This window comes from Budorcas taxicolor, chromosome 25 (genome assembly GCF_023091745.1).
Source record: "Budorcas taxicolor isolate Tak-1 chromosome 25, Takin1.1, whole genome shotgun sequence".
Classification (NCBI taxonomy): Eukaryota; Metazoa; Chordata; class Mammalia; order Artiodactyla; family Bovidae; genus Budorcas; species Budorcas taxicolor.
In genome coordinates, this window is record NC_068934.1 from 18096383 (window position 1) to 18117142 (window position 20760).

Sequence of the window (20760 nt, forward strand, 5' to 3'; positions counted from 1 at the left end):
CATGTGTGATCTGAAAAACAGTATGAAAATAAGCCTTTTACAGCTTTCAGATGCACTAATTAACAACAGACCATTATATAGACCTTTTTCTGATTTTACCCTTTCTCTCTCCAGCATTTCTTACACTGAGGCAGTGGAGATCTTAAAGCAGGCATCCCAGAACTTCACCTTCACTCCAGAGGTAGTATATATATATGAAAATTTCTTTCTCATATTTATCTGATTTCATTAAGAATCCTTTAAAATAACCTTATTTCTCTTTTTAGCAATATGCAGTATTTCATATATGTACATTGGGTTTTTTTGATGTTTGCCCAACCTTGTTGACATATATAGACTGAAAAATTCTTTTGAAGTAGAATCATATCATTTGGATTAGCAGTGACAAAAGCAGTTATAGAGAAGTTTTCCAAGTTTAAAGATGAAATTCTTTAGAAATATCGTAGAATATAGAATAGAATATCAGTGTAGCAATCAACTAGTTCAGTGTTTCTCAAAGTATTTTCTGAATGATGTTATCAGTTGATAGACAAAAGAGGTTATTTGATCAAATAAGTCTAGGCAACACATTAAACAGGTTTCTTTTTCCTTTGAACTTTATAGAGGCTTCTAATTTGTGATCCACTTTGAAGAACACTTGAGTTTTGTGTTTTTGCTTTTTCCAAGAACTCCTTAATTTTATTGGCAAGGATATCGGTCTGGAAAGACAGCATAATCTAGTGACCATGCACAGAATGTTAGAGGCAAGTCTCCTCATTTCTCTGCCAGTGCTTCTTTCCTGTAATTAAGATACTGCCAGACAAGTGGGACTAATAAGATAATGTTAAGAATATAATACCTTTGTCTTGAAACTACTGCTTATACCAGTTCTATTCCCAGTTAGATGTTCTCTTAAGTTAGATGTTAGGTTAGATTTTCTCTTAAGTTATGAGTGTCCTGTGCTTATTATAATTATAATCAATTGATTTCCTTGTATAATTTTTTAATTTAATATTTGTTTTCTACCCTAGAAGCTTCATGAAGTTAGGGGTTTTGTTTTCCTTACCACTATTTTCAGTACCTAGATGGTACTTGGGGTTTAATAGGCACATTAGTTTTTGCTGAATAAATAGATGAACAGTGTTATTAAATATTCATCAAAGAGCACCTGATACATTAGTTGACTCTTAAAAAAAAGAATTCACTGGGAGAAGCCAGCTAGCCAAAGATGGACTCAGTATCAGGAACATTATCTCTCATCATTTAATTTCCTGAAACTTAGGAACAGTAACTGTAGAAGAAGCTCTGGCCAATATTAATAAAAATTATGAATCTGAATCAGCTTTTATGCACTGTGGAAAGCATACTGTGTCTTCCTATTTGTCTGCTAAATGCTGCTCCCTCAGATGGGGCACAGAAAGTGCAGTGTTTATCTACTAGTTCCAGCTTTCATCTTTCCAGGCTTTTGAATGTTCTGTTCACACATCTCTCTCTAGTTTCTCTATCTGTGTAACCTCAGCAGACGGTTCCATACATCCCTGATCCTCAGGGAAGAGAAGCCCTTGACACTGATAAAGGTTATTTTTAGGTCCTGCATTGTATATTTCAGCTCTGTCTTCTCCTTTGGTAATTTCTTTTTTCTCATTACAGTGGGGTACTGATCTACACACTGAACATGAAAAATACCTGGTGAAGCACTGTGGCGACATACCAGTCTTTGTCATTAATTATCCATTAGCACTCAAGCCGTTCTACATGAGGGATAATGAAGATGGCCCTCAGCACACAGTAAGTAAACACACTAAATAAATCGGGGTTAGTCATCTCAGAGTCTGAGGTTTTCCCCTTGATTTAATTTAATTTATCCTTTGGCATATTTTCTTAAATTATATCATTCACTCTTTATCTCTCTTAAAATGATAACATTTCTCACAGGCTCCTCTAAAAATGTGTTTCCAAAGAAGATCCCAGTGTTCTGTAAGCACACTCCCTCATTTCTGTCGTAGGGTGTCCTTCTCAGTTAAGCAGATGCAAATGTAGGTGCGTTTTGTTTTGTATTTTTAAATTACTGAGAGCCCTAGAGCAGTGTATAGCAATATGCCCAGTCTCCTATCAAATTAAATACTGATTAGGAGACCACATGCGGTAGGGGGAGATGATGGTATGGCATTATCAGACAAAGGAAGAGCTGGCTTGGCGTAGCAGGCAGCTTAGAGTACTTTGACTATCAAATAGAAGTAGTGAGGGGAGGGCTGTGGAGGGGTCGAAGAGGTCTGGGCGCATTCTCCTCTTGGTTGGTCCTCTGCTGACCAGCTCTTTTCTCTGCCTATCTTGTCTCTGTCTGTCTGTCCTCTTTAGCTCTTCTTGTCCTCTGTTCTTTTCCCTCAACTACAGTTGGCTTTTATATTTCTGGTATTTTCCTTTTTTTCTCTTTTTTTGTCTCCTCTCCTTCACAAAATTGGCAGTAACATAAAATAAGAATATTTTTTACTCTTTAAATATGTATTGAATAGTTTTTAATAGCATTAATTATAAAAATCTATGAGACAAATATGTTTATCTCAGAAAAGGTCCTAAATGTAAACTTTGCTGTCTTGTACTTTTCACTTGTTTTTAGATAAATACCAGTAGGAAAATGTAGATCAGGACCCCCTAATAAATAAAGTTGCCTCATCTTAGGTATACAAGGTTATCTGAATGTCTCTCCTGTCTTTGCTCATATTACAGCATTCCTAAAACAGTAGGAGCCACCAATTAGTATGAAGCACATACTATCATGTTATCTCTTAAGTCACAAATCACAATTGAAGATGTGCCAAGAAACTCGATGTTTTTCCAGTTTTACATATGGAAAAGTGAAGTGCAAAAACACTAATTGCATTTCTCAGCTCCATGGATAGAAAGTGATAGAGTTCTCATTCAAACCTGATTCCCTCTGGCTCTGAAGTCTGTATTCCTCTCCACTTTATCACACTACCTCAGAAGTCACAAATATAAAATTACACGTTAGCCACTGATTTTACATATCCCTACCTTTCACCAGCATTATCCAAGTGCAGTAAGCAACACAGTTGATTTATGACACTTATTTTCCCTTCTCCCTACCAAGTCTCTGGTATAATCAGTTATGAGAAATGAATAGGCCCACAGGTTGGCAGCAAAAAAAGGGAGCGTAACTGGGGAGTGGATTATCCAGCTGCAGGTTGTCTGTTCAGTGTTGAGCTTACGTCACAAAACACAGGAACTTGTCTGTAGCTCTTGCCTTTTTTTTAATCACTCCACCCTATCCCACTTCTACCTCTCTCCCCCAGCACACACACACAGTGTATTCCTCTCAATTTCCCTCAGTAGAGCACTTTTCAGTCATTCAGTTTTGCACTTAAAAACACTCTGCTTAAGGTTTTCCTGCTCTGTGATGACTTCCCTAGCTTACCCAGTCACCCTGAGCCTGCCTTTTCTGGATTTCTATGGCATTTAAAGGATCAGTAAAACTAATTAGTGGCATTGTGTCTTTTTTTTGTAGTCTCTATATAAATTTTCCTTTCTCAAATTAAAGTCTTCTTAAGGATGGTGAATATTTCATAACCACCACAGTATATACCACTCATTCCTCCGCCTTCTAATGTGATTTATATTCAGACCACTATCATTCCCTCTAATTGTACCACTGAAGCTCTGGGAGCAGTAATAATTGTCTTATTATTAAGCCCAACAGACTTGTAAAGTCTTTTACTTCACCTCTCAGCATTATTCAGCACTATTTAGAACTTTCTTCTTAAAACTTCTTCCCCCTTTGACTTCTTTGACAGTGTTCTCCTAGTTTTCTTCCTTTCTTAGTGGAGTATTCTTTCTCAGTCTCCTTTTCAGGTTCATCCTCTTTCACTAGATGCTGGAATTCCTCATGCCTCCATCCTTTTCTCCCCAGGGCTTTTCTTTCCCCAGATGATTTCATCTTTACCCACAACTCACTGTGTATTTTCATACGACTCAGAAATTCATGTCTTGAATCCAGACTTCTCCTGTGAGCTCTGGACTTGTCTTACCACCATTTATACATCGTAAAACCACCTCAAACTTAACATACCCCAAACTGAACCTATGATTTCACTCCTTCTCCCTTTCTCCCACAAAATTTGATTTTCTTTGAAAATTCAGTGTTCATCTAATTGTGTAAGCCAGAGTCCTGAGTCATCTTTTAAATGTTCTCCTCTCTCACTTCACATATTGAAACTGTCATTTCTATACTCCTAAATAAATCTCTAATCCATCTACTTCTCTTTATTTCCACTTTCATGTTTCTGGATTAACATACCATCACATCTTGCCAGGACTACTTCAGTAGCCTCCTAACCAGTCTTCTGCCTGCATCCATTCTGTCCTCCTCTGAGTTCATTCTCCCCATTTCAGCTTGAACTTTTAGAAAATGAAAATCTGGTCACACTCTCTCTCTTCTCAAAGCCGTCCAGTGGCCTCCCACTGCTCTTAGGCCAAACGTCAGGATTCTTTGTTTGGCCTACAAGCCTCAGTGTAGCCTGGCTGCTGCTTTCTCACGTCTTCCGATAGGTAGGCAGGGTTTTCCCTCATCACAGGACCTTTTTACATAGCCTTCCCTAGATTAAGAACAGCCTTCTTCACCTGAGTAATTTTGCTTACTCTTAGACCTCTTCTCAGTAATCATTTCCACAGAGAAGCCTTCCTTGACCCTCTCTTCTGAGTCAGAGATGCACTGAACCACAGTGTACCACTTTAAACTGCAAACCTGGAGTTACTAACTTAGTCCATCCTATTTCTTAACATGGTTGTGGTGTTACATTTATTTGTATAACTGTTTATTTAGTGACACTTTTCTCTCTGCCAAAGGACTTGAGGACCTTTTTTTTTTTCACTTATGAATGTGTCCTGTTGCCTAGCATAATGCCTGGGACATAGCAGGCACCTGATATCTATTTGGTGATGGACTTCCCAGGTGGTTCAGTGGTAAAGAATCTGCCTGCCAATGCAGGACACACAAGAGACACTGGTTTGATCCCCAGGAGTAGGAAATGGCAACCTGCTCCAGTATTCTTGCCTGGAAGATCCCATGGACAGAGGAGCCTGATGGGCTACAGTCCATGGGGTCGCAAGGAGTCGGACAGGACGCAGCGCACATGTGTACACGCACGCACACACGCACACACAGACAAATAGTGAGTGAGTTGATTTGCTAGGGAAGTTCCTGGGAAGCTAAAGAGCAGCTTTTATTCTAAATTTTTTTTGAATGTTGGCTCCATGGAATAAGAATGTCCCCAGGCTTTAGAATCAGGCACCCTTGGGTTCAGGTCCCAGGTCTTTGTGTTATAATCTATGTGATCCTAGGTAAGCCATTTAATTTCTTTGAGTTTTATTTTTCCATTTGTAAAAATTAGATGATAATATTTTCCAGAATTATGAGGATTGAATTAATTCATAATTAATAATATGAAAAATGCATAGCACAGTGTTTGGGATGGTAGATAGTCAATAAGTGTGAAGTCCTCTTTCTTTCTAAATTTTGATTGTCTTTATTGTGTTAAAGCACAGTATTGCTAAAATGTGTGTATGTGGGGGGGTGGGCAGGGTGTTGCTATTAAATGCAGTTACATAAGATTCCTTGAAAGGCAATTCTCTCATAGACTGCAGTCACAGTTACCTTTAGAAGTACCAGGAAGCCTTCATTATGACAGTCTCTCTAATGGGATCTCACAGCCTGAAACCTGAAGGTATTATAATAAACTTTCATATACTTTTGTAATTTATGCAGTGCTATAGCTTCTCGGAGCTAATTATTAAAATATAACTTACTTAGTCTGCTGATATATACAACATTGATTTATGCAACCTAGATTTCTTTTCAGCTCACTTAAACAAAGTGTCTGCTTCCATCCCTACTTTATTTTTTTCAGTGGTGAGTGAACAGGCTTTAGGTCAGCTAACTGACTTCTGTGTTTCTTTCAGTAGGGATGTAGTAACAGATTATGAGCAGGGTTCCAAGAGCTTGTGCAAAGGGTGCAGTGCAATCTAAAAATATTGGAACAGGTGTGTCTCACAGTTGCCTTCTCTGGGAAGTCAAGAGAGGGGTGTAGGAGAATGTTTAACCTATGCTTATAACATTTGGCCAGAGGTAATGCATAGTAATATGGTATATTTTTACAGTTATAGTTTCTTTTTCTTTCTTTCTTCCCCTCACCCTCTCCAAAAAATAATAATTTTAATAGTGGTATGAACAAATGTTATAATGAAAAGTACACTGGACTAAGAAGTTACTAGTGCTTAGTTTGAAAGCCAGCTCTCTTACTAGTTATTTGTATGGACTAGTTATTTGTATGGCCTTAGGCATGTCTTTCCATTCTCTGAGCCTGAGCTTCTCCTGCCATAAAAATTAGAGAATTGTACTGGATGACCTACAGTGTACTAACCAGCTCTAAAATTTTCTGATTTCAGATAGCCTAAGTTTTTGCTCATTTGAACATATAAGAATAACTTATAAATGACCAAACATTTCATCATTTGAAAGGGACAGATTGTGGGTCTAAATGAAGTGAATCTAAGCAAACATGCAAAATGTCACATGCCATGAATTTGAGTCCTAAGCAATTCCTCCAAAGGCTGGTAGCAAATATTCAGCTAGGCTATTTGTTTCACAGAAAATAATGTCCATTCATTCCATTCAGCCATGTGTGATTAGGACAAATGACTGCCCAGCAGTCCCTGATAAGATGCCAGGATCACCTAGTAGTATTCTAATTTTAAAAATTGTATCAGTGTTACTTAGTAAATCATAAAATTTTAAACATTGGATATGTACACTCAATAGACTACATATTGTGAAGTCAACTTGGAAGGAAGAATACTCAACCAAGGGATGGTGGTGGTTATTCAGTTGCTAAGTGGTTTGTGACTCTTTGCGACTCCATGGACTGCCTGACACCAGGCTTCCCTATCCTTCTCTATCTCCTTCAGTTTGCTCAAACTCATGTCCGTTGAGTCAATGATGCCATCCAACCATCTCATCCTCTGTCACCCCCTTCTCCTCCTGCCCACAATCTTTCCCAGCATCAGGGTCTTTTCCAGTGAGTCAGCTCTTCACATCAGGTGGCCAAAGTATTGGAGCTTCATCATCAGTCCTTCTAGTGAATATCCAGGATTGATTTTCTTTAGGATTGACTGGTTTGATCTCCTTGCTGTCCAAGGGACTCTCAAGAGTCTTCTCCAGTACCACAATTCGAAAGCATCAATTCTTTGGCACTTAGCCTTCTTTATCATCCAGCTCTCACATTTGACATGACTACTAAAACTATCATAACTTTGACTATACGGACCTTTGTCAGCAAAGTGATGTCTCTGTGTCTAGATTTGTCGTAGCTTTCCTTCCAAGGAGGGCTTCCCTGGTAGCTCAGCTGATAAAGAATCCTCCTGCAGTGCAGGAGACCCTGGTTGATTCCTGGGTCAGGAAAGGCCCCTGGAGAAGGGAATGGCTACCCACTCCAGTATTCTGGCCTGGAGAACTCCATGGACTGTATAGTCAATGGGGTCTCAAGGAGCAAGCATCTTTTAATTGCATGGCTGTGATCACCATATGCAGAGTTTTTGGAATACAAGAAAATAAAGTTTGTCACTGTTTCCATTGTTTCCCCATCTGTTTGCCATGAAGTGATGGGACTGGATGTCATGATATTAGTTTTTATCAATGTTGAGTTTTAAGCCAGGTTTTTCACTGTCCTCTTTTGCCTTCATCAAGAGGCGCTTTAGTTCCTCTTCACTTTCTGCCATTAGAGTGGTATCATCTGCATATCTGAGTTTGTTGATATTTCTCCCAGCAATCTTCATCCAGCCTGGCATTGTGCATGCTGTACTCGGCTTAAAACTTAAATATGCATGGTGACAGTATATAGCCTTGACATATTCCTTTCTCAATTTGAAACCAGTCCATTGTTCCATGTCTGGTTCTAACTGCTGCTTCTTGACCTGCATATAGGTTTCTCAGGAGGCAGGTAAGGTGGTCTAGTGTTCACATCTCTAAGAATTTTCACAGTTTTTTGTCATCCACACAGTCAAAGGCTTTAGCATAGTCAATGAAGCAGAAGTAGATGTTTTTCTGAAATTCTCTTGCTTTTTCTAAATCCAGCTTTTACATCTGGAAGTTCTCAGTTCGTGTACAATTGAAGCCTAGCTTGAAGGATTTTGAGCATGTGAATGAGCGCAATTGTTTGCAATTGTTTGAACATTTTTTGCGATTGGAATGAAAACTGACCTTTTCCAGTCCTGTGGCCATTGATAAATTTTCCAAATTTGCTGGCATATTGAGTGTAGCACTTTAAGAGCATTATCTTTTAGGACTTAAATACCAAGGAGTATCTAATGAATTTCCCTTGCTGGGGCTTGTGAATCAAACTGCATCAAAATAACTTGAGCCTCAAATCCAGCAGTAGTGATGAAGGGAATTTCGAGTTTTGCCCATGCCTGGGGAATTTCAGTTCAGTTCAGTTCGGTCGCTCAGTCGTGTCTGACTCTTTGCAACCCCATGAATTGCAGCACGCCAGGCCTCCCTGTCCATCACCATCTCCCGGAGTTCACTCAGACTCATGTCCATCGAGTCCGTGATGCCATCCAGCCATCTCATCCTCTGTCATCCCCTTCTCTTCCTGCCCTCAATCCTTCCCAGCATCAGAGTCTTTTCCAATGAGTCAACTCTTCCCATGAGGTGGCCAAAGTACTGGAGTTTCAGCTTTAGCATCAGTCCTTCCAAAGAAATCCCAGGGCTGATCTCCTTCAGAATGGACTGGTTGGATCTCGTTACAGTCCAAGGGACTCTCAAGAGTCTTCTCCAACACCACAGTTCAAAAGCATCAACTCTTCAGCGCTCAGCCTTCTTCACAGTCCAACTCTCACATCCATACTTGACTACTGGAAAAACCATAGCCTTGACTAGACGGACCTGAGTCAGCAAAGTAATGTCTCTGCTTTTGAATATGCTATCTAGGTTGGTCATAACTTTTCTTCCAAGGAGTAAGCGTCTTTTAATTTCATGGCTGCAGTCACCATCTGCAGTGATTTTGGAGCCCAAAAAGATAAAGTCTGACACTGTCTCCACTGTTTCCCCATCTATTTCCCATGAAGTGATGGGACTGGATGCCATGATCTTCGTTTTCTGCATGTTGAGCTTTAAGCCAACTTTTTCACTCTCCACTTTCACTTTCATCAAGACGCTTTTTAGCTCCTCTTCACTTTCTGCCATAAGGGTGGTGTCATCTGCATCTCTGAGGTTATTGATATTTCTCTCGGCAATCTTGATTCCAGCTTGTGTTTCTTCCAGCCCAGCGTTTCTCATGATGTACTCTGCATAGAAGTTAAATAAGCAGGGTGAAAATATACAGCCTTGACACACTCCTTTTCCTATTTGGAACCAGTTTGTTGTTCCATGTCCAGTTCTAACTGTTGCTTCCTAACCTGCATACAGACTTCTCAAGAGGCAGGTCAAGTGGTCTGGTAGTCCCATCTCTTTCAGAATTTTCCACAGTTTATTGTGATCCACACAGTCAAAGACTTTGGCATAGTCATTAAGGCAGAAGTAGATGTTTTTTTGGAACTCTCTTGCTTTTTTCATGATCCAGCAGATGTTGACAATTTGATCTCTGGTTCCTCTGCCTTTTCTAAAACCAGCTTGAACATCTGGAAGTTCACGGTTCACATACTGCTGAAGCCTGGCTTGGAGAATTTTGAGCATTACTTTACTAGCATGTGAGATGAGTGCAATTGTGTGGTAGTTTGAGCATTCTTTGTCATTGCCTTTCTTTGGGATTGTGATGAAAACTGACCTTTTCCAGTCCTGTGGGCACTGCTGAGTTTTCCAAATTTGCTGGCATATTGAGGGCAGCACTTTCACAGCATCATCTTTCAGGATTTGAAATAGCTCAACTGGAATTCCATCACCTCCACTAGCTTTGTTCGTAGTGATGCTTTCCAAGGCCCACTTGACTTCACATTCCAGGATATCTGGCTCTAGATGAGTGATCACGCCATTGTGATTATCTAGGTCATGAAGATCTTTTTTGTACAGTTCTTCTGTGTATTCTTGCCACCTCTTCTTAATATCTTCTGCTTCTGTTAGGTCCCTACCATTTATATCCTTTATCGAGCCCATCTTTGCATGAAATGTTCCCTTGGTATCTCTGATTTTCTTGAAGAGATCTCTAGTCTTTCCCATTCTGTTCTTTTCCTCTGTTTCTTTGCATTGATCGCTGAAGAAGGCTTTCTTATCTCTTCTTGCTATTCTTTGGAACTCTGCATTCAGATGCTTATATCTTTCCTTTTCTCCTTTGCTTTTCGCTTCTTTTCTTTTCACAGCTATTTGTAAGGCCTCCGCAGACAGCCATTTTGTTTTTTTCCATTTCTTTTCCATGGGGATGGTCTTGATCCCTTTCTCCTGTACAATGTCATGAACCTCATTCCAAAGTTCATGGATTCCTAATTTTTATTTGTGAATTAAATCTTTCTGAGTTTTGTGCCTTCTTATTACTGGCCTTATAAATGTCTACCTGACACCTCTTTGTCCCCCCCCCCCACTTGCAAAAAAGAATTGCCAAGTCACAGAATAATATAGATAGCAAATAAACATTCTCAAAAATGTAAATATTACTAGTAAGTGAAGAAATACAAGTTAAAACATCAAGCCACCATTTTACCCTATTAAAATTTTTTTGTTGTTCTATTACAACAGTATAACACCTTTCTTGTAGAAAATAAGAAAATATGAATAAAAGAAAAGAAATCATAGCAACACAGTTTACACCTCATTATGTATTAGAGATGTCAGTCTTTTTTCTTCCATGTCTAAAATTTATCTGATGGTCTCCTCTTGATGTACACTTCAATTTTTTGTTATTATAAGCAATACTGTAGTAAATATTCTGTGTGTTTAATTTTTTTTTCTTTTTTTTTTTTTGCATCTCTGATTATTTTGTTAGAACTAATTCCTAGAACTCCTGTTGCTGAGTCAAAGCAAATTGCACTTTTAAAGCTTTTGATTATCTTTTGCCCAGTTGCTGACCAGAAAGTTTGTATCAGAGGTATGAGAGTGTTAGTTGATGCATTCTCTAATCTATATTTGTTTATATTGTTTATCTTCACCATTTTGATAAGACCAAAGTGGTATCTCTTTGTTTTAATTTGATTAACAATCAGAGCATATTTTTCATGTACTAGCATACTTCAAATTAAAGAAAAACATCATTGCCACATTATTTATGAAAGACACACACACTCTGAATATTCAACAGAAAGCTGTTAAATAAACTATGATACTTCTAAACATTAAACTGTGCAGCTATTAAAACATTAAGTATGTGAAGTATTTTTACTAACATAGGAAAAATATTTATTGTATTTTGTTGGCTAAGATAATGAGAATGGTGAGTTTTATATGTAATTTGATCTCTGTTATACTCTTTAAGCATACAAAGAAAAAACCTAAGAAAATACGCTAGCGTATAATGGCCTCTGCATGATGATAGATGTTTTAAAATATTTTTATAATTATTAATACTTTCCACATTTTTTTATGACTAACATTTTTACCACATTTGTACAGAAAACATATTTTTGTTAAGTATACCACATAAATGGTGCCAGAGGGGGAACTGTTCACCTGCATTTTATATTCTAAACATAATAATTAAACATTTAGTATTAAAACAGGAGACATGAACAGCTACCATAAATAAGATTCTGTTTAACTGTAAGCAGTTAAACAGCCAGTCATCAAAATGTTGTAAGTTCCACTTGCTTCAGAAGCTGACATTGTTGGGATGGTCTGAAAACAGAATGGTGTTCGTGAGTTTTTTCCTTTTCAGGTTGCTGCTGTTGATCTTCTGGTTCCTGGAGTTGGAGAACTCTTTGGAGGAAGCCTCAGAGAGGAACGATACCATTTCTTAGAACAGCGATTGGCCAGGTACTGATCAGAACTAGAAAAAGGGAAATTTAAAAAATGGGAATGGGGCACTCAAAGGCAGTAATAGCAGACTAACAGAATAGTAGGTGGGTCTTAGTACCTGACAGACCTGAATTTCAGATTCTGTGTGGACGTAAGCAAGTTATTACTTAACCTCTCTGAGCTTCTTTTTCTGAAAACTTAGAGCTGTTATATGAAACACAATGATTTTTGGGTTTTTTTGCCCACTATTTGTATATGTCTCTCCCTATAGAAATAGCTTTTTTAAAAGTTAGTGATAGAAAAAGGAAAGGTGACTAAAGCCCCTTAAAGTTTGTTCTTCCTTTTTCTCTGTGTTTTTGGGGGAAAAGGAGTTGTTGGGATTTTCTGTGTTTGTGATTTTTAACTAAATCGTGAAGACAGGCTCTAAACCAGGGAAAGGATAAAGATGGAAGAAGAAAGAAACTAAAATTATCTGCTAAGCTAGCATTTAGAATAAGCAGTTTTTCCTTCCTCAGGTTTTCTACTATGTAACTATCTTGATTTAAGTATTTGAATAACTTTTACCTACTGTTTGAGACCTGGGAAATGTATCCATAAACACACAGAAAATGTTTCGGAGATGAGAAGTGGGGGAATCATGTTTCTAATTGAACTACCACTCCTGTATATGCATGGTCTGCCAAAAAACCACAATGACTTCCTAAACTAACCAAGGTTATAAACCTCTGTTTTCCATGGTTTCCACTTTTACTGTGCCAGACTTTTTTTTAAAAAAAAGACTTTCCCATGTTGAAGGCATAATCTTTCTCTCCAGATAATACTAGGTTTCATAGTAATCTGGAAAAGTCTTGATTGTTTGACATGTTTGTTAAATTAGCCATTTGTAAGGCCTCCTCTTCCTAATGGAGAAGTGCTTAAAAAGTTGTTGCTTTTCCAAAATCCCAACTTATAAATCTGTGGAGTAATTTGGTTTTGTAATTCCAGTCATCCGAACTGCTCTGTTTGGGTTAGCATCCAGAAGAAAGGGGATAAATATGCTCTGGGAGGACTCTTTTTATCAGCTAGACTACTAACTCCTTAGTATTTTTTATAGTGTTAGGAAGTTCTGGGAAAATTGTGGAATTGAAGTGACAGTAAAACTCCTTAGATGGAAAGAATTTGAAGATTCTCTGGGTTTTCTTTTAAAGCACAATAAAAATCACACATGGCAAGAAATCTCATCTGTTGAAAGATTAATTGGTCTGTTTTCTGTACTTGCTTCCTTCCTTCAGGAAACCTTTCCTCATAACATTAAATGTTTACCTAATATCTGATAATGTCCAAATTTAGCTTTCCTAATTAAGTGGATATATGTGTTTCCCTATCTCCGGGATCTGTCTTTGACTTCAATTCATGTTTTTCATATTTTTGCATGTTTGAATTATTCATAATCCTGATCAGTTTGAGATACGCCATGGTCCCAGACATTTTTAAGGACTGAAATTAATTTTAATGAGTACTACGAACTTTAAATTTTATTAGCATTTCTCAAATTGGCAAAAAAACAACTTGCAACCATATTATGAAGTATCCTCAGAATCTATATTATTATTTTACTATTATGGAAAGAAAATTGTGTCTGTACATCCCTTGTCTGGGTGTGCCTTTAGACATCCTTACGAAGTAGTAATAGTGGTTTTCTTATGTCACAGGACAGTAAGTTTATCTCAGATGAACCCCCTTTCTTGGGCTCTGGACCTTGCTTTCTTTCCATAGCATTTGTTATTTGATTATATTGGACTGTTGGTTTTTTTAATATTGGTTTTCTTACCTTTGTTACCACCTAATAAAGGTGCAGCTCCTCAACTGTATTATATATTATTATTTAAGAGCACAAGTTTTGGTATTTACTTCTTTATAAAGAGCACTTTGCACATAACCCAAAATAAATGCCTGGTGGTTAGTATATTGATCTTATTGTCATTCTCTGAAAGAATTTTACTTTCCTTTTACAGATTAGGACTGACAGAAGCCTACCAATGGTAAGAATATAACCCCTGATGACTCTTGTTCTGGCTGTGGGTCTGAATGTTACATAGTTTTCACATATATTTCCAGGGTGCTATAGAAGAGGGTTAAAACAATGAACAGGTCCTGAGATTAGTTATTCCCTTTGAATCTTTGAAAAGTGGTAATAATAATGTCTGTCATTTATTTATTGCCAATTGTGTGCCAGATAACAATGTTAAATTTTTGATGGATATTGTTTTGTGTAATCATCACAATACCCCCTGAGTTAGTTGCCATTCTTACTCCCTTTTTATTATCCATCCAGGCCTGGGACCTGGAGATGTTAACTATCTTAACCAAGAGCACACAGAAGCATAGAACTGGGACTTTGTTCTTAACCATTATGCCTCATTTTCTCTATGTGTGAAGTTAGGGGCTTGAGCTAAGTGATGCCTGGGGTCTCCACCAATTATAGAAATCTAAGCTGCTTAGGGAAGATCATCTTTCTGCAGACCTAAGCTGTTCTGCTGTTCCTTCTGCAGATCCCTTCTTCAAGTACTTTTCAGTATATACAACTTATTTATTTATTTATTCATATTTCTGTAATAAGATTCTTTCAGGATCTTGTATAATAGTATCAACCATATTATTAACTCTTTTGCTGTCCTCAGCAGAGGGAAAGATCAAATTACACACTTGCCTTTTGGTAATGGAACTAGATTTCAGAGATGCAAAAAGCCTGAAATTGGGTTCAAGTAATGGCCCTAGGTTGCCTTATTTATCAGTAATGAACTTCAGCATATTTAATCTCTCTGAGCCTTGGTTTTCTTGGTTATAAAATGGAATGGTAATATCTAATTCATAGGATTTTTGTAAGGATGAAATGAAGCAATATAAGTTAAGTATCTACACAGAGTAGAAGTTTAATTTCTTTCCACCTTTCCTCCTTTAGTGCTGAGTTTTGCTGTTAGGTTGATGAAACTGATTGTCACACTTACGCATTTTACCTCAATTTATTTTCTGTCTACAAGATGTTATTCATAGTATATAAAAACTAAAAACTAGCTCTCTCTATATATATAACTAGATATATCTTAATCATTGGTTTAGACTTTTTCTGGTCTTTATTAATCATTTCAATACTACTTTTTTCCCAACTAAAGTTTTCAAATTCTTAACATCTCCAAATGTAAGTATTGATTATTTTAACAGACAACAGGCCCAAAATGAAGTCACTTGTGCTAAGCTCACATCCCCAAACTGAGACTTAATACCTGATTTAATTATAATTTCAACATCTCCCAGAAGTGGAATCTTGAACCAGAGAGTCTAGAATTACCTGGTCAACACTAGTGAGGTCGTCTGTCTGACGGACACCTGTCATCTCCTAAAGGAAGATGACCTTGCCTAAAACCACTCACTCTTTGTTACTAACTTCCTTGTCCTGCCCCCTTCTGCCTAAAATCATTTTGTAGAGCTCTTCAGAGCTCTTTTCTGTTGCTAGGTGGGATCCTGCCTGATTGATGAATCATAGAATAAAGTTTTTTTTTTAATTTACTCATTGAATTTTATTTTTTAACAGTTGGAATCTGCTTCCTGTGGTAATCATGGTACCTTAAAGGTAGAAATGACCTTAAAAATCTTCAAGTCTGTGATCTCTGCTAGTGATCTACCACACTGAGTGTGTAGCTACCCCAGGTGTCTAAGAATTTTTTCACTTCCCGTTTCTACATGCCCCATGCAAATGAAATCTGTAACTAGTTCCACAATTTTTACCATCTCTTCTATAGAACCAATATAGCAACCATCAAACAAATACAGGTTCTTTTGAAAACTTATTTTTAGAAATAAATCTTTCCATCTATCAAAGCAAAGATAAGAAAAATACTACAGGCAGAATGCTTCTTCTGAATTAAGTTTCCAGATATTTATGCCAGTGTTCTGAAATCTGTGTATGAGAAATGTAAAGCCAGCCAAAGCTGGATACTGGACTTCTGGCAGCCAGCTCAGATCCTGCAGGTGTTTGTGGCAGGTGGTATGATATGCCTTTCATCTCATTTTCTCACTAAATCAAAGTATGTTCTGCCTCCATGCCTTATAAACTTAATTCAGCTATCAAACATTTCAGTTACTCAGACTGTGTTCCTTCCATTATTCCTGATCGTGCTTACTAATCTCAGGTTTTATCCTAGATAACTTACTTCTTATTGATGTCTCACTTGGTTGTAACTCAACTAGTTGTAGTTTTATTTTAGAAAGAGAAGTACTTAATTAGCTAAAATACCAATACATGTAGTCATTGTTATTAATAGTGGGGGAATAGGTTATAGTCTTTACTCTTAAAGAGCCAAATGACTACCAGCTGTGGTGTTTAAGTTTTATGCTGTATGTTTGTATATTTTACAAATCATTCAAGAAACTATAAATTTATTTTAATCTGTATTATATAATTCAGGAATTCCCACCATCAAATGACATAATAAAAAGAGTTATAGAGTCTTCTTTCTCTTCTTTTCATAAAATAACTGTATCCTGGGCTGGTATATTGGAATCTGAGTTTGAATCCTGAATGTACCATTTTCTAGCATGTAGTCTTACTGTGGGAGTAGAATGTGCATGGATGGCCTTCAGAAAAATGACTCTGGACATCTTCCACCAGGCTTAAAGCAGAGGAGTTGAAGATTTTCCTTACTGCAGTCCTCTGAGTATATTATTATACCTTCAAACAATAACTCTCCACGTAGTAAGCATCTGTTTCTGGGTAGTCACTGGAGATAAAGGTTGAATAACATGCAGTTCCTGCCCTTCATGTAGCTTACAGACTAGTAGGAAGGGAATATCTTTTTGTAATACATGAGGCAAACTGCTTCACCCTCCTGTATATATTGAACAGTATGATTTTGATACGGAAAAAAAGAACATTATCATTGATATACTAAGAAGCAGAAGAGGAGTGTATTTAAAGAAAAATAATACAGTTCTTAGGAATTTTTCTGTAGCCTAATGAGACAAGTTTTCTGTATATAAGTGTCCAATAAACAAAAACTTAGAATCATGTGACCAAAGCCCATGAATGCATGACAGGATTTGCTGCTATTTCGTCTCCATAATCTTGGACAGATCACTCTAACTCCTCTGTGTCCTTCATCTGTCTGTAAGGTGAAAAGACTGGTCTGCCCCAGTGATGTGATGAGCACAAATGACTGCAAGATAATTTTGAAACATAAAATTCTTTCATAACGTCTGATCTTAAATGAAGCATTTATAGGTAATGATACTCTGTTTTTCAAAATCAGGTATCTGGACCTCCGTCGATTTGGATCTGTGCCACATGGAGGTTTTGGGATGGGATTTGAACGCTATCTGCAGTGCATCTTAGGAATTGACAATATCAAGGATGTTATCCCTTTTCCAAGATTTACTCATTCGTGTCTTTTGTAGCTGGAAGACTGACTAAGGAAAACCACCCTGTCCCAGAGGTATTGCACATAAATATGCATATAGGAGAACAAAATTGCAAACGTTTTCGATATATAATTGTCATGCCAGAAGATGCCTGAAAAATACATGTGATCATGATTTTCTTAGAAAGTTGAAGGCATTTCTTGGAAACATGAACTCTCAATAGGTATTTATAGCAAATAAAATCTCAAAGCTGTTACGTCAAATAAGAAAAAAGAAGAAATTGAACTAGATGGTCTCAAAGGTCCCTTCAAACTCTAGGGTGGGATGACGTGTATTTTCCTTTTTCTTTAATCGTAGACCACTGCTCTCTGTGACCTTTGACAAGAAACTACTGGCTAAAAACAAAATGCTATTGGACCTTTTCTCCCTTGCCATTTAACCTGTGATAAATTCCCATCTTATTCTCAGTGCTTTACTAAAGAAGAAAATATTCCTTTTTTTGAATCTTGAGTTAAGAAACTTGCTATTGTGAATTGAAATATTTTTCATCAGACTATGTGAAAAAAATCACATTTAATAACTGTTGCTATTTAAGTATAAAAGCTAATGAGATGTATTAATTGTTCAAACTAATCACTGTCATGTTACAGTTTGTTCATATTAAATGTTTGTAATGTTTCTGATTATCAATAAAAGAGATTCTTGATACCTATGAAAGAAAAGAAACAGGTTTTTAAATTCCATTTGGCCTTTTCCCATTGAATTTAGAAGAAAGGTATTTTTCATCCAAGAAGAGGATATATAGCTAAATCTAAAGGGTGGATAATTTGGAGTCAGAAAGATCAGTGACTTTGGGAGTTTGTGTCCTGATGGTTCTAGCAGGTACATTTATGAGTTTGGATCAGCCATTTACCCTGTATAAGCTCAGGTATAATTTTCCTCACAGACTTGATATGGTAATTATATAAAAGTGTGTGTGTGTTTAAAACCATAAAATGCTACCCAGATTTTTTTAACTCTGTTTTTAGTCTTCATTGACGTACAGGTACATGGACTTATGGCGGATTGTGAACTCAGAATTCATATGCATCAAATAATTGTAAAAAGGCATGCATATGTGAATAATCTATTTTCCAAGTCTCATTAGATAACTTCTCTTAGGTTATTTCCTAATGAATTTCTGTATGCACCTAACTCAAAATCAAACATTTGGAAAGAACTGCAGAACCTAGAGTTGGAAGTCATAGGAGACACTAAGATGTTGTCAGGGTCATAACTTCTGCCTAAAGCAGTGGGATCTGTGTACCTTGGCAGCCTCTTGGCAAAGAGCTCAGTACCCACAAAACAGCTCATTCCATTTCTGAATCTAATTGGTTGCTTTTGCTGAGCTAAAATCTGCTTCCCTGGAACTTTAATCCTTGGGTTTAGATATCAAGTTTGGGTTGTTGTTGTCAAGTCAATAAGTTGTATCTCTTTTGCAACCCCATGGACTGTAGCCCTCCAGGCTCCTCTGCCCATAGGATTTCCCAGGCAAGAATACTGGAGTGGGTTGCAATTTCCTTCTCCAGGGGATCTTCCCAACCCAGGGATTGAACTCACATCTCCTGCATCAGCAGGTGGATTTTTTTTACCACTGAGCACCTGGGAAGCCTTGGGACAGCATAAAAGGGACAATTATGGCTTCCATATGACTTGTTTTAACCATGGGATAGTGAGATAAATTCATTTGTTTAGTCAGCAAGTATTATCTGAGCTTATTCTACATGCCACAAACTGTGCTAGTTGCTAAATAAATAGCAGTGCCCTGACCCTTGCTTTCATGGAATTTACAGTCTGTTAGAGAAGATATTCCAGTGATAAGTAAACAAATGTATTGTTTCAAAATGTGACCTATGCTCCAGGGTGGCACTGGTGTTCAAGAGCCAACCCTCCAATGCAAGAGACCTAAGAGACATGGGTTCAATTCTTAGGTCGGGAAGACCCCCTGAAGGAGGGCACGGCAACCCACTGAAGTATTCTTGCCTGGAGAATCCCCATGGACAGAGGAGCCTGGTGGGCTATGGTCCATAGGGTCACAAAGAGTCAGACATGACTGAACCGACTTAGCACACACGCATGCATAAAAGTTATAAAGAATAGGACAATCGTGGATAAGCTTGCTAGAGGAGGCATTTCTGAAAAGATGATATTTAGCCGTAGACCTGGAAGGTAAAATAGAGAAACTATTTTAAAACATTCATTACGTCAGTTAATTTGATTTGGCATTTTAAGTCTTGATACTATTTTGTGGTGCAAGAATCACAAATATTCACAGGCCTGAAACCTGGATGCAGTAATAGTTTCCAAGGCTGTTAGGAATCATACCTGCAGGTATTTTTGAGGAACCAGATAGAATTGTGATGGTAATTAACATGAGGGCTGGGCATCAAAAAGAACAGTGATAGAAAACTGAATGAGAGAAACCCCGGTTTCTGGCCCCAGTGCCACCATTAGCTTAACTGTGGAGCATTAGGCAAATAAGATCATCCTTGTGGCCTCCAGTTATTTCAGCTGCAGAGCTATCATGTTAAAGGATGTCAATTCTAAGGATCTAGTCACTAACAATAATTGATTTAGAGTCTGACTTAGATTTTTTTTTTTTTAGTACATACTTGGTCTCTGCAAATGTATAATAAGGTCGTTTAACAGTAGACTTAAGTGTGTTCAGTGTGTTGTGTATGTGAGGTAGAAAGGGTTCCTTCTCAAGGCATCAAACATACGTTCTTCCTTATCTTTTTGAGTCTCCAGGAGTGTATTTCCAAACTGTCACACTCATTCATTCTTTTCTCTCACAGTTGATTACATAACGAGTATCTGGTTGAAGCCAAACACTTGCCACTTATGTAACAGCCTAGTAATTTCCCATCTTTGACTCAGTACTTACATTTTACCAATAAGTGAACAAACAGTAAGTACTGATGTCTGATAAGGATGGTGCAAAGCTGAAACTAGGGACTTCCCCAGAGAAGGCAGTGGCACCCCACTCCAGTACTCTTGCCTGGAAAAGACAGAGGAGCCTGGTAAGCTGCAGTCCATGGGGTCGCTAAGAGTCGGACACGGCTGAGCGACTCCACTTTCACTTTTCACTTTCATGCATTGGAGAAGGAAATGGCAACCCACTCCAGTGTTCTTGCTTGGAGAATCCCAGGGATGGGGGAGCCTGGTGGGCTGCCGTCTATGGGGTCGCAGAGTCGGACACGACTTAAGTGACTTAGCAGCAGCAGTAGCAGTAGCAGCAGGGACTTCCCCTAGTGGTCCAGTGCTTGAGAAATCGTGCTTCCACTGTAGGGAGCGCAGGTTCCATCTGTAGTCAGGGAACTAAGATCTCACGTGCCTTGCAGCATGTCCAAAAAAGGGGGTAGGGGGGAATGCCAAAACTAAACTGTTCCTTGCAGGCAGCA

General features: G+C 37.9%; 1 protein-coding gene across 3 annotated transcripts in view; it reads left to right on the plus strand.

Annotated features, from left to right (window-relative positions):
• Positions 1 to 17838, plus strand: part of NARS2 (asparaginyl-tRNA synthetase 2, mitochondrial) — a 132283-nt gene extending 114445 nt beyond the window's left edge. For 2 of the 3 annotated variants that reach the window (XM_052662004.1, XM_052662006.1), the window contains 5 exons: positions 115 to 181; positions 1630 to 1767; positions 11847 to 11944; positions 13921 to 13947; positions 17212 to 17838. In XM_052662004.1, the coding sequence (XP_052517964.1) occupies positions 115 to 181; positions 1630 to 1767; positions 11847 to 11944; positions 13921 to 13947; positions 17212 to 17356 (475 nt within the window). In that variant the 3' untranslated portion in view covers positions 17357 to 17838. The remainder of the gene's footprint in view (positions 1 to 114; positions 182 to 1629; positions 1768 to 11846; positions 11945 to 13920; positions 13948 to 17211) is intronic. The other variant, XM_052662005.1, reaches the window with a different exon arrangement.
• The last annotated feature ends 2922 nt before the right edge of the window (positions 17839 to 20760 follow it).